The 17,584-nt window shown below is 44.5% G+C and overlaps 1 protein-coding gene across 2 annotated transcripts in view; it reads right to left on the bottom strand.

Annotated features, from left to right (window-relative positions):
* The window catches only part of LOC143933948 (cathepsin D-like), a 155,344-nt gene that overhangs the window by 38,951 nt on the left and 98,809 nt on the right, over nt 1-17,584 (bottom strand). For both annotated transcript variants that reach the window (XM_077457145.1, XM_077457144.1), the window contains exon 5: nt 415-614. In XM_077457145.1, the coding sequence (XP_077313271.1) occupies nt 415-614 (200 nt within the window). The remainder of the gene's footprint in view (nt 1-414; nt 615-17,584) is intronic.

Below are 17,584 nucleotides of genomic sequence, written 5' to 3'. Positions count from 1 at the left end.
ACCCGTGATGGCAGGAAAGAAATTCGCAACATCTATGGTCTGACTAAGAAAAGGCTAGATGTAGAAGCACAGTCTGACTAGCCTCAGACATTTTTGTTGGCCAAAAATAGCTAGATCAAGAAGAGTCTCATGTCTATGTCTCTCTAGAAGCAGCACTTATTACTTGATGATTTATTGGTCAAATAAAACCAAATTTCTGGCAAACCATTATTTAAAATACAATGCAGCTTATAATCACATGTAATACATGTAGCAGACCTATAGTGATTTCCAGTAGAAAGATAGATAGATAGATAGATAGATAGATAGATAGATAGATAGATAGATAGATAGATAGATAGATAGATAGATAGATAGATAGATAGATAGATAGATAGATAGATATAACAGGTCTATTACATAAGGATAACTTACCTATTCAAGTAAAATGAGAAGATATTATTTTCCAGTAGTTTCTGCTTCATCATATTGTCAAAGAAGGGAAGGACCCCATCCACAGATATACTGGGATAGCCCAGTCCAAGAATGCCATCAAATCGGGCAGCAAGAAACACAATTCCAGGCTGCTTCACTGCCTCTGCGAATGTTTGGTTCTGGATAGACAGACCGCCAATCTGTGGGAATACAGCATAACAATGTGACATTGATAACTGAAAACTAGACCATGAGCTCGCCTTAAAAGTGTAGAGGTCACTGACAGCTATATATTTTAGAATAAATGAACCTCAGAGAATATTGTTTCATATATAATGCGTTCAATAAGTAGCTTATTGTATTTATTTTTTTTAGTTGAATTTAAGACTAGATATCCATTTTCTTGTAGGCAAACAATCATGGTGTCCTTAATAAAGGATGCAACATATGGTTCAAATTGTGTCCAATTTCTGGCCAAATTCTAGCTGTGGGTGCCCCTGTTGGTATCAGCTGCCTCAACAAAGTTTGATTGTTTATTTGACTTTTGTCTAAGTAATCGGGTGGAAAATTGTCAGTCGAACAACACCTGCATCCAAGCAGATGCAGGGACTGTTTAAGTATTCTGACAGCTGCAAGTGCTGGTTGTATGATGGTTCTCATCTATGCATTCTAGTGCACTACAACACAGGCTCATAGTGACGCATTACCTAAGTGTGTTCAAGGCGTTGCTACTAGTCCCATAATAGTGTGAACAAGCCCTAAGTGTTTGACATTAAATATTTTGCACACTTTTATGTGTATATGTAGATATACATGTTATTTAACCACTTCAGCCCGGAAGATTTGGCTGCTCAATGACCAGGCCATTTTTTGCGATACGGCACCATGTTTCTTTAACTGACAATTGCGCGGTCGTGCAAAGCTGTACCAAAACACTGACGTCCTTTTTTTCCACATATAGAGCTTTCTTTTGGTGGTATTTGATCACCTCTGTGGTTTTTTTGTGCTATAAACAAAAGTAGAGCGACAGTTTTGAAAAAATAAAAAATAAATCTTTTTGCTATAAGCATCCCACATTTTCTTCTATATATTTTTGGTAAAAAAAAAAACAACCAAAAAAAAAACGCAATAAGCGTATATTGATTGGTTTGCACAATAATTTTTTTTTTACTAGTAATGGCGGCGATCTGCGATTTTTATCAGGACTACGATATTGCGGAGGAAAAATTGGACACTTTTGACAAATTTTTGGGACCATTGGCAATTATACAGCGATCAGTGCTATAAAAATGCACTGATTACTGTATAAATGTCACTGGCAGGGAAGGGGTTAACACTGGGGGGTGATCAAGGGGTTAACTGTTTTCCCTAGTGTGTTCTAACTGTGGGGGGATGGGACTGTCTACTTAGTATGAACCCACGATCTGTCTCTACTTCCCTGAAAGAACCGGGATTTGTGTGTTTACGGTCATCGATCCTACCGGCATTTGAAACGGCTCCAGGCACATGCTGCGGGCACGCCCCTAGTGGCCAAAAGGCGAAGCGACGTAAGGTAACATCGATTTGCCCAGCCGAGTCAACCTGCTACAGTAAAATTATGGCCGGCTGGTCCGGAAGTGGTGGAGCCCAGTAGGCTGAGCCAGGCACTGACTTCTAATGTATCTTGGATTTTCCAACAGTAAGATCTCCCTGTCCTTATTCCTGACTCTTTTTCAGGTCCACCTGTAAATAATTTTTGGTGTTTCTACCCACCTTTGTTTGCTTCAGCTCCTCCTGCTGCATTTATCATGATATAAAATTAATTTAGGTTCAACAGGTAAAGCAGAAACCCTCATAGCCTTAGCAGGTGGGACGGCCCAGGAATTCAAGAACAGAAATCTCACCAATAGATTCCCTAGAGATATACAGAATTGTCAGGTGGTTTGACTCTCCAATATCTACAAAACCGCAATACTGATTTTTCAGTGGGCTCGCCTTTTACCTATACAAAATACAGTGCCTTAAAAAAGTATTCATGCCCCTTGAAATTTTCCACATTTTGTCATGTTACAACCAAAAATTTAAATGTATTTTATTGGGATTTTATGTGATAAACCAACACAAAGTGGCACATAATTGTGAAGTGGAAAGAAAATGATAAATATGTGAAAAGTGAGGCGTACATTTCTATTAATCCCCCTTTACTCTAATACCCCTAACTAAAATCTAGTGGAACCAATTGCCGTCAGAAGTCACCAAATTAATAAATAGAGTCAACTTGTGTGTAATTTAATCTCAGTATAAATACAGCTGTTCTGTGAAACCCTCAGAGGACTGTTAAAGAACCTTAGTGAACAAGTAGCTTCAAGAAGGCCAGACAAAACAGAGATGAAGTTGTGGAGAAGTTTACAGAGGGGTTAGGTTATAAAAAAATATCCCAAGCTTTGAAAATCTTATGGAGCACAGTTCAATCCATCATCCGACAATGGAAAGAGTATGGCACAACTGCAAACTTACCAAGACATGACTGTCCACCTAAACTGACAGGCCAGGCAAGGAGAGCATTAATCAGAGAAGCAGCCAAGAGGCCCTTGGTAACACTGGAGAAGCTGCAGAGATCCACAACCCAGGTAGGAGAATCTGTCGATAGGACAACTACTAGTCGTGCACTCCACAAATCTGTTTTTTAAGGAAGAGTGGCAAGAAGAAAGCCATTGTTGAAAAAAGCCATAAGAAGTCCCATTTGCAGTTTGCGAGAAGCCATGTTGGGGACACAGCAAACGTGGAAGAAAGTGCTCTGGTCAGATGAGACCAAAATGTTACTTTTTTAAGTAAACATGTGGGGTGGAAAACTAACACTGCACATCACTCTGAACACACTATCCCAACCGTGAAACATGAGGGTGGCAGCATCATGTTGTGGGGATGCTTTTGTTCAGCCGGGACAGGAAAGCTGGTCAGAGTTGATGGGAGGATGGATAGAGCCAAATACGGGGCAATCTTAGAAGAATAGTTGTTAGAGTCTTTAAAAGATTTGAGACTGGGGCAGAGGTTCACCTTCCAGCAGGACAACGACCCTAAACATACCTCCAAAGCTACAATCTTACAATCACCAGATTTGCTGGTTGGAAGCTGAAGAGTGGGTACTTTGAGTGGAGAGTGAAAAACAGTCTTGCTTTTGACTGCTGGTGATTGCTGTTTTTGTATTTTTAGGTTCTTTTTGAGGTCTTTCCTTGCAGCTTTTTAACACCTTTTCTGTCATTTTTAAACAGACTTTTTTTTTCTTTCTTTCCTTCCTTTAGACTACTAATTAGGGCAGTGGTTAATTGGTCACAAGTGCTTGAGGTCCTATATAACTATCCTTGAGCTTTGTCAGGAAAGGTTTCACCTGCTGGATCACAGTACCGGTGTCCGCCAGCGAGTGTCTACTAGCAGTTTGGGCTGTCAAAGGTTTCACCTGCTAGTGGCACTGTTAGATCTTTGGGCCCAGTACTGTTGTCCACCAGGGGGTGTCTCCTAGCAGTGTGGAGCCGACATAATTTCCTGTGATCAGGCATCACCTGAGGCTAATTGCAGGAGATGTGTACTTATACCCGGCAAGCACCAGGGGAGGGCTGGCAGCCTTAGGCCTGGGGGGCAAGTCCAGTCAAGTGGCCCATTGAACCACTGAATCAGCTCACCACCCATCTACACCACATTCCCCGTACAGAGAGAGAGGGAGACTGCTCCACATTGTCCCAAAGAGAGAGAGACTGCTTGACACTGCCTGCACAGAGAGAGACTGCTTCACACTGCCTCCACAGAGAGAGACCGCTTCACACTGCCTCCACAGAGAGAGACCGCTTCACACTGCCTCCACAGAGAGAGACCGCTTCACACTGCCTGCACAGAGAGAGACTCCGCTTCACGCTGCCTGCACAGGCCCCGCTTCACACTGCCTGCACAGAGAGAGCAGTCACTTTCTGTGCAGGCATTGTGAAGCAGTCAGTCTCTGTACAGGCAGTTTGAAGTGGAGCAGTCTCTCAGAGAATGGAGCAGTCTCTCAGAAAGAGACTGCATGATTGCCCCCAGAGAGACTGAGAAAAAGAGCTTGCCCCTTCCCCACACCCAGTACACAGACCAATGAGACTGCAGGAAGATGAAGACTAAAGACTGTGCTGTCACTACCACCACACTAAGCACTACCTGTGGAGTCCGGAGCTTCTCTGGTGAGTGAGCTCCACACCACTGGGCAAGCCAAGCAAGCAGAGTAGCTGAGAGTCACAGTGAGCGCAGCAGGCTAAACACGCAAGTCCTGCTGTCTCCCCGGCATGAACACCAGATTCACCAGGGTGCAGGTTCCTCCTGTCTCAATTGCGGATAGTAAGAAATGCACATGCAGGCGCATGCCAGAGCACCGGCCAGATTAAGGGCATTGTGGGCCTGGTGCTGCAGCGGAGCAGGTTTAGGAGTGGCAGGGATATGAGGTAAGTAATGTCATATCCCAGCTCTTGCCCAGACTTGGTCACAGCCCCACAGGACTGTAATGTTAGGGAAGCCCAGAACTTGAATTACCAAGCTTCCGTAAGAGCCGTGTGTCGGTGTGTGCTCTGAGGTGAAAGTTTCCAAGCCATCAGAATACAGTGATCACTGCTGGCAGCTATAGCAGCCAGCACTGATCGCTAAAAACATAAAGACATGCTGGTTGATGGAGTCAAATTCTGTACAACCAGTCTGCACAGAGATAGATTGAAATGTCTGCTGAACCGGCAGAATTTCAATCTGTCTATTGTGGGACAGGAGAGAGGAGGAGCTCACTTACTTGGATGGTCCCAGCCTCCCAGGAGCCTCACTGGATTCCAGCCAACTGCTCAGATTGAGCAGAGAGCAGGTCCAGCCTCTGCCAGCCAATGGTGTGGAGTAGGGAGGGGCTGGGCGGGGCTGTGCTGTGTAACACAGACTGTCTGCCCTGACATGAAGACATCGCTGGCTCACAGTACTGGACTCGGCCAGCTCAAGAACTGTGCATGTTGCGGTTTTGAGCTGATGACACAGCAGCCTTTGCCACCGCATATCAGAGCAGCCCAGGGGGCAATTGCATCCCTGCCCCCTGGCCCAGCCCTCCCCTGGCAAGCACTCACGTACTTGCCATGATATTGTCCTTGAGCCCTGACCTGTACCTGTGATCCTGTGATCCTAAACCTGAACCTGTCCCTCCTGTGATCCTGTTATCCTGTACCCTTGCCCTGCAGCCTGATCCCGTCCACCTTCTGCCCATCCTATTTTGCTCCTTGCCCCCATCTGTTGGATCTGCATGTATGACCCTGGCCTGGCTATGTTTATGATTTGGGTATTCCTTATCTGCTGTAAATATATTTAGTTTAGACTATTATTAGTGGGTCACTGTATGGTTGGTTGACTGCTGTACACTGTTTGGTATTGGAAGTGCGTTTAATTTGTATTCACTTATCTTTAATAAACAACATTATTCACTTTACATGCATTTGATTCCCTCTGTTGCAGTCCACACAGTTTTGGTTGCACTTGTTCAGGACAGATTACCAAGGCCATCCCTGACCAGAAGTGGCTGCACAAAGCAACCATCTTGGTTCTGTTGGTTTTGCTAAAATGCATCTTGATGAAATTGTTTGTTATTCTCTGCTGGCATCAGAGGATGGTGAATATATCCACCAGACATTGAAAGAGTAGACCAGTGACCAGCTGCTAGAGAGTATCCAATTAGCTCATTCCCTAGTTGATCAAGGCTATATGCTGTTTGGGGATGTTAAGCCTTTAATTCAGGTGTGTGCAGAACTAGCCCTGTCCTGTACTCCAAAGGGCAGTGATGATTTTACTCCCCCCTTCAGTGTTGGTCAGGTTAAGTCTCTGGTGTGGCTTTTGGAGGATGACTCTGCATACGTCTTTGAGCACTATTCAGCTTGTTCCCAACAGGTGCTAGTGGAGTGTGTTAACTCGGTGCATTCCCTAATCAGACAGGCAGCATGTAAACTGCATTTTGTTTAACCATTACTCCAAACATGGTCTGAGATAATGCACTCAGCCTCAGTCAGCTCACAACAATCCATTTCTGCTACCAGACACCTGCCTGCCCAAATGTCCTTCCCCTATCACCCATGACAACCTCAGTCTCAGCCCAATATATTCTGTTTCCAACCAAATATCAGTACCCTGTTTCTACTCGCTGCACCTATCCTGCCTTTGACCCATCTGTCTCTTCTCTGCTGCCTGCAACAACCCCACAAAAACTTCCCCTAGCCACTGTCCCCTCTTCCTTACCGTATTCCAGCCCTTCTCTTCAATCTGTTACACCCCTTAATTTCAGCCCTGCAGTTACCTACAGAACTTCAGTGGCTAAACCAAAGAAAAAACTGACCCATACGATCCTGCCATTATCCCAACTTGCCTCCACACCAGCCAATCTGCTCCAGCCTGAAGGTAAGGTGCCCACATCCCAGCCTGAAGTTCAGGTGCCCGTGTCCCAGCCTGAAGTTCCAGTGCCCTTTACCCAGCCAGTGGAGCCAGTGCCTGTTACCCAGTCTGTGGAACCGGGGGCTCGTTACCCAGCCTGTGGAGCCAGTGCTAAGTCGCACAACCACGCAATTGTCAGTTAAAGCGATGCAGTGCCATATGGAAAAAAATGGCCTGGTCAGACAGGGGGTAAATTCTTCTGGTTAAACTAAGATTGTGGGGGGAGGGTGAATTAGATTATAATGGGTCAGACAGGTGTCAACCCCTATTGGTGGATGTAATGAGGAAAGATGGGGGGGTGGGGGCTATGGCAGATGATAGGAAGGTTCCTATGTTGCAAACAACCATTGGAAATTGTACTATTTGTACTTAAATAAAAAATATGCAACATGCGTTTGCAAAATGGGACAATTAATTAAAGTGTTTGTTCACCAATGCCAAAAGTCTGCCAAGCAAAATAGGTGAGTTGGAAGCTCTGGTGCATGAGGAGAACTAAGAGCTAATGACTGGGCTATTATTATTCCTGGCTATGCTCTCTCTCAGAAAGACAGGGTAAAACAGAGGGGTGGTGGTGTCTGTCTCTATGTGAGAAGTGATCTCAAAGCGAGTGTGAAAGAGGAGTTGATGGAGAGTGTGATGAGTGTGAAGCATTATAGGTGGAACTGTACGTGGGTGTGCGTACTGCAAAGGTTGTCATTGGAATTTGTTATAGACCCCCCAGTGTTAGTGAGGAGGTGGAGACTCAGCTCCTTGCACAGATGGAAAGGGCTGCAAGGGTGTGGACAGTAATAATAATGGGGGATTTTAACTACCCGGAAATTCACTGGAGTAATGCCACTGCTGGGACAGTTAAAGGGCAAACATTTATAAACCTATTACAAGACAATTTTATGGTCCAGCTTATTGAGGCCCGACTAGGAATGACACTCTGCTGGACCTGGTAATCTCAAACCTTGCAAAGCCTATTACCAATATTAATTTAAAGAACATCTGGGTAGCAGGGACCATAACATGATTTCACTTCATTGTTAGCTGTAAGCAACAAACACATAAATGTTAGAAAGAATATAACAGAATATGTAAAAAGGAAATCAAGGATGCACAAATTCAAAATGAATGGCAGATTGCAAAAGATAGTAGGACAAACCCCCAAAAATTCTTCAAATATATTAATAGTAATAGTAGTAGTAGCTCAGAGCATGTAGGCCCTTTACAAAATAATTTAGAGTGGGTGACTGGGGACAAAGAGAAGGCAAATTTATGAAATACTTTCTTCGGCTCTGTGTATACAAAGGAGGAGGGGTGGTAGTGACACAGCCCCAAATGATCCACAATGGCTCAAAAGTGATATGGTCCTGTTATAATTTTCTAGCAAAAAATGTTTTAACTTGTAAACACCAAATCTCAGAAGGAAGCTCGGTCCTTAAGTGGGGTAATAAAAGACCACATAGATGAGTTCTTGCTAGAAAAAAATATATATATTAAGCAACAGACAGCATGGATTCAAAACAGACAGAAGTTGTGAAACAAACATGATTTCTTTTTATGAGGAGGTAAGTAAAACCTTGGACAGAGGAGTGGCTGTGGACGTGGTATACCCAGATTTTAAAGTCTACAGGCTTCGAAAGGTCAATTTGTAAATGGATAGAAAACTGGCTAAAAGACAGAACTCAGAGAGTAGTGGTTAATGACTCTAAGCCCCCGTACACACGGTCAGACATTCTGCCAACCAAATCCGTCGGATTTTGTCCGATGGATTGTGTCCGAAACTGTTGCATACACACGGTCGGACCAAGTTGTCGGATTTTGCGGTTGCCAAGAACGCGGTGACGTAAGCCGTGTATGGCGGGACTAGAAAAGGGAAGTTCAGCACCACGTCCGACACCCTTTGGGCTCCTTCTGCTGATCTTGTGTCTATCGCGTGTTAGTAGAAGTTTGGTGAGAGGTGGTTTGCGCTTTTCAGATTTGTGATTCAGATCGCTACTGCTCTTCGGTTTGTGCTTGTCTTTGCGTATCTGATAATCAGTGCGTGCAGTCAGTAAGTATTTGTTGATCATTGTGGACTATATCTTGGTATAGTACGCTTTGAAAGGCATTTTTTATTGTCTGTTTGCTTCTGCTATTCAGGTCCGTTCTTTCAGGCCTTGCTGTTTATCGGTGCTTTCTGGTGTCTGTTCCGACGAGCCGACCGTTTTCAAACCATGTTTCGTCTACATACTCGTCGTAGAGTTTGTGCTGTGCAGGGGCTTCGTGTTGGGGTTCTTACTTTGACACAAGCCCGGTCCATGAACAGGGAGGGGAGGCGTTTGTGGACCAAAAATTGGTTGCGCCAGCGTGACCAGTTCTCGCACATGCCTTTGCTCCGTGAGGTCCGGGAGAATAATCCTGATGATTTCAGGAATTATCTCCGGATGACAAACCCAGTTTTTCACCATCTGCTGGCTTTGCTGACCCCTTATATCACCAGGCAGGATACCTGCATGCCGCAAGCCATCACTCCGGAGCAGAGGCTCATCACCACGTTGCGCTACTTGGCGACTGGGAGAAGCCTTCAGGACCTCAAGTTCTCTACAGGCATCTTCCCCAGGCTCTGGGGATCATTATTCCAGAGACCTGTTCTGCCATCATTCAGGTCCTGCAGAAGGACTATATGAAGGTAAGTTTTATCCTTTAACATCACATTCTATGTATTTCATGCTCGCTAATATCTTGCATTTCTTTCCTCATTCCCTAATTACCATTATTGCAATATGCTCTAATTCATATGCTCTGCCCCTTTGTCCTCATGCAGATTTGCCTCACCAACTTCCCCATCATGCTCTTCTTGGCCCATAAAACTATAGTCTAGTCACTTACCAATGTCTTTTGTCAGCTCCATAGTATTGCTTTCGCCTAAACACCCCCTAAAATGTCTACAAATGTTATGTGTGTGCTTCAATTCATGCAGAGTGACATTTTTTTTGGGGGGTTGTGCCAAACTCATTAGGAACCCCCCTCCCCCCAACTGCTAGCTCAGCTGATAGCAATCCTCTAGCTTCTGACTTTACCAAACCCAATACACACTATACCTACCTTTTTGATGATCACATTTATGGATGAATTCACCTAAGCATGTAGTGCAAGGGCCTGCCTCAATACTTTCAAATGCTATTATTTTATTTTTTAACCTATTAATTATCTGGATATGTAATAGCAGATTGTCGAAAAGTGCTTCCATTTTGTTTTCTTTTTGTTATTATGACACTTCTTACCTGTCCGGTGGGCTGCTAATAGTGTAACTAAGGAGGGGCTTCCCAAAGTAGCACACATTATTTAGCCATTCAGCTCTCAATCAAGTGGAGAGGGTTACCTGTCCTAAACACCCCCCCCCTCATTTTTTACCAAGGGCCCATCAGATGGGGCTATGGGGGGTGGGGGAGGGATGGGGGGGTGATGACTCTCATAAGGGGACATTAGACTTTAGGCTTTAAATACTCAGTTCCCAAAATGTTTGACTCATTTTGACCAAAAATGTTGGTGTCTAATCTGCTTGCAATGTTGATTTGTCAAATTACTAATTTTTGTTCTTGTTTCACTCCACAGTGTCCTTCAACGCCACAGAAATGGCAGACTGTGGCCTCCCACTTTGCCAGTCATTGAGACTTTCCCAATTGTGGAGGAGCAATAGATGGGAAGCACGTCCGCATCATCCCACCACCCAACTCGGGGTCGTACTATGACTTTTTGTATGTGGACGTGGGGCAAAACGGACGGATGTCGGATGGTGGAGTGTTCTGATGGACGGAGTTCTACTGGCGTCTCCAGAGTGGCAGTCTGGGCTTGCCATCCCCAGAGGAGAATCAGGAAGGACTCCCGTTCGCCTTTGTCGCGGATGAGGCGTTTGCCCTGGCGAACCATCTGATGCGGCCTTTCCCCATGAGGACCCTCACCCCAGACCAGAGGATTTTTAATTTCCGCCTGTTCAGAGCCCGAAGAGTGGTGGAGAACACTTTTGGTATACTGGCCAGCCGGTTCCACCTTTTTCTTACGCCTAGTCACATGGCGGAATACAAACTGAATCACATAGTGCTGGCGTGCTGTGTTCTGCACAATTTTATGAAAAAAGTTTCTGTGAACTATGCGGTCTCAGTTGGCCAACAAGAAGCAGATTTGCTGGAAAATGGAGATAACCTCACGGGCCTTGAACATGCTCATCCTGGCTTGCCCCCCCAAAGCGCCCGTGAGGTTAGAACACAATACATGGACTACTTCGTGGGTAGGGGGGCCATTGATATGCCAAACAATGTCTGAGCGGCATTTTAAGAATACATTTTTATCTGAAACTCCTTCATTTACTGCTTGGCTTGGTTTTAGGTGTCTTCTAGGTATAATTAGGTTTTTTCAAGTTGTGCCTTTTTCACCAACAGTGCAAACCCAAGTTCAGAGCGAGATGAGGGGACAGTCTCTTCTTCAGATAATGTTATTATGTCGTGGGTCTGCTACACACACACCTTGTTTTTGTAACAAATATATGTAGTGCATTACTGACCAAAATCGTGCTAATTTTCTGCACCATGGCAGGAAAATGGCATGATTGTCAAAATTTACACCTCACTGTGGGTGTTTTTTACTAAAGGCACATCCACTATGCACTACAAGTGCACTGCAAAAGTACACCTGAAACTGCACTTGGAGTGCAAAGTGGAGTTGCCTTTAGTAAATCACACTCCTTCTCAGCACAAACTAAAATTGTACTCCAAATACATTTTTGGTGCAATGGAAAAGGAAGCCACACATTGTTGATAATTTAACTTTTTAATCCAAGCACATTCACATGTGCGTTTCAAAAAGGTTTTTACAACAAACCAAGAAATTGTGTGTTTCAAAACCAGAGTTTAATCAAAATTTGGTTTACTTGGTGTTTTTGGGTAAACAGGCATGTATCAAACCGTAAAATACAGAACACAGGAACTTACAAAGTTCAACTTTGAAAAGTGAAGTCAATATCAGACATGAGTATGTACAAACTGGGCTGATATTGCCTTCATCACATGGGGTGTCACCCCTGAAAAAAACAAATTTGTAAGATGCACACAGTGTGTCAACATGTGCTATCTCCCATCATGGGGGATCAATGTACATGCTTTGGGGCTGCAACCCCTTCATCTCAGACACTTTACACAAAACACGTACATTGATCCCCCATGAAGGGAGATAGTGCATGTTTACACACTCTGTGCATCTTCCAAATTTGTAATTTTCGAGAAATACAACATTTTGTTTTTAAAATAGCAAAAATAAAACCCTATCTAGTTTTTGGTGTTTCACACTCTCCCCAAAACATCAATGATGTTCTTTATTATATTTTTAACATCATTGATGTTTTGCAGGATATTTTCCAAATCCCGATTGCACCCCATTATCTCCCCAATCTGGATCTGGGCACTTTCACTGGTAAAACGGGAATCTTCTTCCACATCACCTACAAAACAAAGCAAAAAAAAACACACCATGTAATAAAAATATGGTGACATGCATTGATGAGCTTACCGGAAGCTGTGTTCTCCGACACTCACCTGTTGTGGTGACAATTTGCCCAACCTCCACGATCTCTCCTTCCTCCTCCTCCTCCTGCTCCTCTGTTTCTGCTTTTGGAAGGTGGCCTTCTTTGGGAGGGGTGTGGTCCCTGGTGTCCTCATACTTGCCGAGTCTTCTCTCCCCTATGAGAATGGAAAAAAATTAAGAATTAGCACACAGAGGGCAGAATTAACAATATGAAACATTGTTTGGAAGTGTTGTCCAATTGTTTATTTTGGCCGAGCTTCAAGGTCATAACATTATTGGGGACACTGTGTTCAGCTGGAATACTTACCGGAAGAACGATGTTTCCTACGAACGAATGAAACCATGAACTTGAAAGTGACCATTTTAAAATGCACAACATGAAATCAAAGCACATGGAGCAGTATGCAAGCAATAATAATCATATGAACACACGACAACTACTTACTTTTGTCAAGAACACGCTTGATCCTTTAGGTACTGCTCATGCTCCCTCAGTTTCAGGTCTGACCAGTGTTTTCTCAGTTGATCCATGGATCGCGGTACCCCAAAATTCTTATGAAGACTCTTCACAACTTTATTCATGATCTTGGGCTTTCTGATATTTGAGTTTGGGTAAGGTCCATACTTGCCATCATAGTCGGTCCTGTTCAATATGTCGACCAGCTCCAACATCTCTCCAAAAGACATATTTGAGGCCTTAAATCTTGTCTTCCTGGATCGGGACGTTTCAGGCTTCGGGCTTTCCTCACCCTCCTCCTCGTTAGTGGAACTATTATTAGTGCGCACCATGTGCTCTCCCCACTGTGCCGGAAGCGAAGGGGCGGGGAATAGTCTGGAAAGAATGTCAGGGGCGGGCGGAGTTTCATGCATGCGCACTGTATATAAAACGCAACACGCGTTTGTCGTCCGTACGATCGGTGAATAGAGGGAGAAGCTGACGCGACGAACGTGCAAACGAAGGTAAAATTTGGAACTTGGTACATCACTAGGCTACACTACTTCTAGATTGAGGCCTGCATTAGTGGAGTTTAGACTGACATTAGGGTTTGTCTTGTGTTGTGTCTTGCAGACATTATGGACGGCTTCAATGACCATAGCTTCCTCCCTCTGTTCATCGATAAATACAGAGACATGCCCATCCTGTGGCAAGCAACACACCCACTATATAGTAACAAACAAAAGAGGCAGGCAGCAATGTTGCAACTGGTTGAGTTTGTGAAGCCGGTGGTCCCCAGGGCAGACGTCAAATATTTAAAAAAGAAAATTGGTAGCCTCAGGAGTACATACAGTGGTGTGAAAAAGTGTTTGCCCCCTTCCTCATTTCCTGTTCCTTTGCATGTTTGTCACACTTAAGTGTTTCGGAACATCAAACCAATTTAAACAATAGTCAAGGACAACACAAGTAAACACAAAATGCAATTTGTAAATGAAGGTGTTTATTATTAAAGGTGAAAAAAAATCCAAACCATCATGGCCCTGTGTGAAAAAGTGATTGTCCCCCTTGTTAAAACATACTATAACTGTGGTTGTCCACACCTGAGTTCAATTTCTCTAGCCACACCCAGGCCTGATTATTGCCACACCTGTTCACAATCAAGGCATCACTTAAATAGGAGCTGCTTGACACAGTAAGGTCCACCAGAAGATCCTTAAAAGCTACACATCATGCCGAGACCCAAAGAAATTCAGGAACAAATGAGAAAGAAAGTAATTGAGATCTATCAGTCTGGAAAGGGTTATAAAGCCATTTCCAAAGCTTTGGGAATCCAGCGAACCACAGTGAGAGCCGTTATCCACAAATGGCGAAGACATGGAACAGTGGTGAACCTTCCCAGGAGTGGCCGGCCGCCCAAAATTACCCCAAGAGCGCAGCGACGACTCATCCAAGAGGTCACAAAAGACCCCACAACAACGTCCAAGGAACTGCAGGCCTCACTTGCCTCAGTTAAGGTCAGCGTTCATGCCTCCACCATCAGGAAAAGACTGGGCAAAAATGGCCTGCATGGCAGAGTTCCAAGGAGAAAACCACTGCTGAGCAAAAAGAACATCAAAGCTCGTCTCAATTTCTCCACAACACATCTTGATGATCCCCAAGACTTTTGGGACAACATTCTGTGGACCGATGAGACAAAAGTGGAACTCTTTGGAAGGTGTGTGTCCAAGTATATCTGGCGTAGAAGGAACACTGCATTTCATAAAAAGAACATTATACCAACAGTAAAATATGGTGGTGGTAGTGTGATGGTCTGGGGCTGTTTTGCTGCTTCAGGACCTGGAAGACTTGCCGTGATAAAAGGAACTATGAATTCTGCTGTCTACCAAGAGATCCTGAAGGAGAATGTCCGACCATCTGTTCGTGTACTCAAGCTGAAACGAACTTGGGTTCTGCAGCAGGACAATGATCCTAAACACACCAGCAAGTCCACCACCGAATGGCTGAAGAAAAACAAAATGAAGACTTTGGAGTGGCCTAGCCAAAGTCCTGACCTGAATCCTATTGAGATGTTGTGGTATGACCTTAAAAAGGCCGTTCATGCTCGAAAACCCTCTAATGTAACTGAATTAGGACAATTCTGCAAAGATGAGTGGGCCAAAATTCCTCCAGGACGCTGTAAAAGCCTCATTGCACGTTATCGCAAACGCTTGGTTGCAGTTGTTGCTGCTAAGGGTGGCCCAACCAGTTATTAGGTTTAGGGGGCAATCACTTTTTCACACAGGGCCATGATGGTTTGGATTTTTTTTCACCTTTAATAATAAACACCTTCATTTACAAATTGCATTTTGTGTTTACTTGTGTTGTCCTTAACTATTGTTTAAATTGGTTTGATGTTCCGAAACACTTAAGTGTGACAAACATGCAAAGGAACAGGAAATGAGGAAGGGGGCAAACACTTTTTCACACCACTGTATATGAGGGAGAGGAGCAAGGTGCTGAAGTCCGTGCAACCTGGAGCCTAAGCAGATGACGTTTATGTCCCCACCCTGTGGTATTATGACAGGATGCATTTTCTGGCAGACCAGGCTGATGTCAGGGAATCCCTCTCTACCCTTCCTTCCACGTATCCTTCTATGCTCCATTCCACACCTGATGAGTCTTCCGACGCCCAACCTGGGCCTTCCACTCAGGAAGAACTGTGGGAGCCCAGCTTGAGCCAGGTATAGTATTGTTGTACATATTTGTGGAGTTAAACTGAATGATGTTAACTTGATTTTTGCTCACTAATTGCTGATTTTAGAAAGTGTTTCACGTATCAATAGACAGTAGTGGCCAAAACCTTTGGGACAAGAAAGAAAAATGCTGGGCTCAAAATGATAGTCTTTTCTATTGGTTAACAATTTGCAACAGTGTTGATGTGAAAATTGTATGTGTTTGATGAACCAAAAACTCAAACTATGTCCCTTTTTCATACACAGGAATAACTCAGCCAGGAACAGGAGGGTGTGGAATGCAGCAGCCAGGAGGTGGCTGTGGAAAGTGGCAGCCAGGAGGAGGCGGGGGTAAGCGGCAGCCAGGTGGTGGGCAGCCAAAGGAGCCTCACTGAATGCCAGGTCCCTCCCCTCTGCCTTCCACGCAAAAGGGCGAGAAAGGGGGGGAATGTTGAGGAGTCGGCCTTAGGCTGATTGGTGAGGCTTCTGCGGCACTCCAAGCAAAACCCACCAGCCAAGAGGCCTTTGCCGCCATGGTTGCGTGCAAGCTTGATAAAATGGAGCAGGGGCAACAGATCTTGTGTGAGGAGGTTATTCTCCACACCCTCCACAAGGGTCTGTTGGGCCAAATGACACCAGAAACACACTTTTGTGATTTGGCCCATGCCCCTGCTCCTCCTCCTCCTCCTTCTGCCACACCTCCAGCACCACAGCCACAGCCTGGAAGGAAACTTGGAAGGAAGACGAGAGAGTGATGACCTGGGTTCAGTCTGGTCTGACAGAAGATGCAGCCTGTTGTAGTACCACAGCCTGGGAACATAGATGTCATCTGCTGCTGTTCCGGGTTTCATGGACTTCAGGACCAGACTTCTCTCCCTCAGACATGTATTCCTCAGGCCACCAATTTTTGCGTTAAAATAGTTGATGTGTGCCCTGGGGGCCAAAGGCTTCGCTAATCTCCCCAGTTTCAACATTGCTGCTTCCCTCTTTATCTGTTACTGACACCGAAATAAAGGTATTTTTTTGTTTGAAGAAATACTTGCGTATGTGTTTTCCTTCCAAAAGGCCAGTTTATTTGTGATCAGCCAGGTACATTTCAAAAATACAAAGTGAAATAAATAACAAGGAGTGCCAACACTAAACAACCTCCTGTAGATGAAAAAAGAAAAACAAAATATCAAAAATAGAATAATGTTGTTGTGGTAAGTTTACACACCAAAAAAACTCCAAAAAAAGGAGAAATTAGCAAACTGTCTTTAGGCTGGGTTCACACCGCTGCGGCAGCGAGAACCGGATGTGATTCGCACCGCACTGCAGTGCAAATCACATCCAATCTCTGTGCGATGCGAGTTCAGCCATACAGATAGTATGGCTGAATTCGCATCGCACCCGCCGCAAACTCGCACGGGACCCTTTTTTTGGTCCACAGCAAAATCGGATCGCTTGGGTGTTCACACCATTCGATCCGATTCCTGTCCGAGTTTGCAGATCGCACTGCGATATGCGAACTGATCTGGGGGTGTCATTAACATTTCACTGACACTCCCAGCAGTCCGCATAGGGCAGTGTGAACTGCCGGCGGGAGGCATGCGATGCAGGAAAACGCCGTGGATTCGCGGCGTTCCCGCATCGCTCCGGTGTGAACCCAGCCTTAAAGGAGATTTTTAGGGAATCCAAAAAAAAAAAAGCATCCAAAAAAGAATTAACAAAATCTAAAATTGTGTAGATGTGACGCAAACTAAAACTGTATTTCTGAAATGGTTAAAACAGAGTAATGAAATACGTTCGGGAGAAGTGTGTGTGACTATGACGTTCAAAAGAAGTTCGTTCTTGCAGCATTGTAAAGAACAAGAGAATGCGTTTGATGAAAGAATTTTTAACATTGCAGCGTGACGAATGTGCTATATCGCTTACGAGCAGTAGTTTTACCTGAACGAGCGCTTCCGTGTCGGAATTTGAATGTGAGCATGCGTGGCACCTTGTCAATCGGAGTAGGCTACACATGATCAGAGTATGTCCGATCGGACCAGTT

This window comes from Lithobates pipiens, unplaced genomic scaffold (genome assembly GCF_037356315.1).
Source record: "Lithobates pipiens isolate NorthernLeopardFrog02 unplaced genomic scaffold, aLitPip1_a1.2 Scaffold_27, whole genome shotgun sequence".
Lineage (NCBI taxonomy): Eukaryota > Metazoa > Chordata > Amphibia > Anura > Ranidae > Lithobates > Lithobates pipiens.
This window is presented reverse-complemented; position numbering and strand designations above follow the sequence as displayed.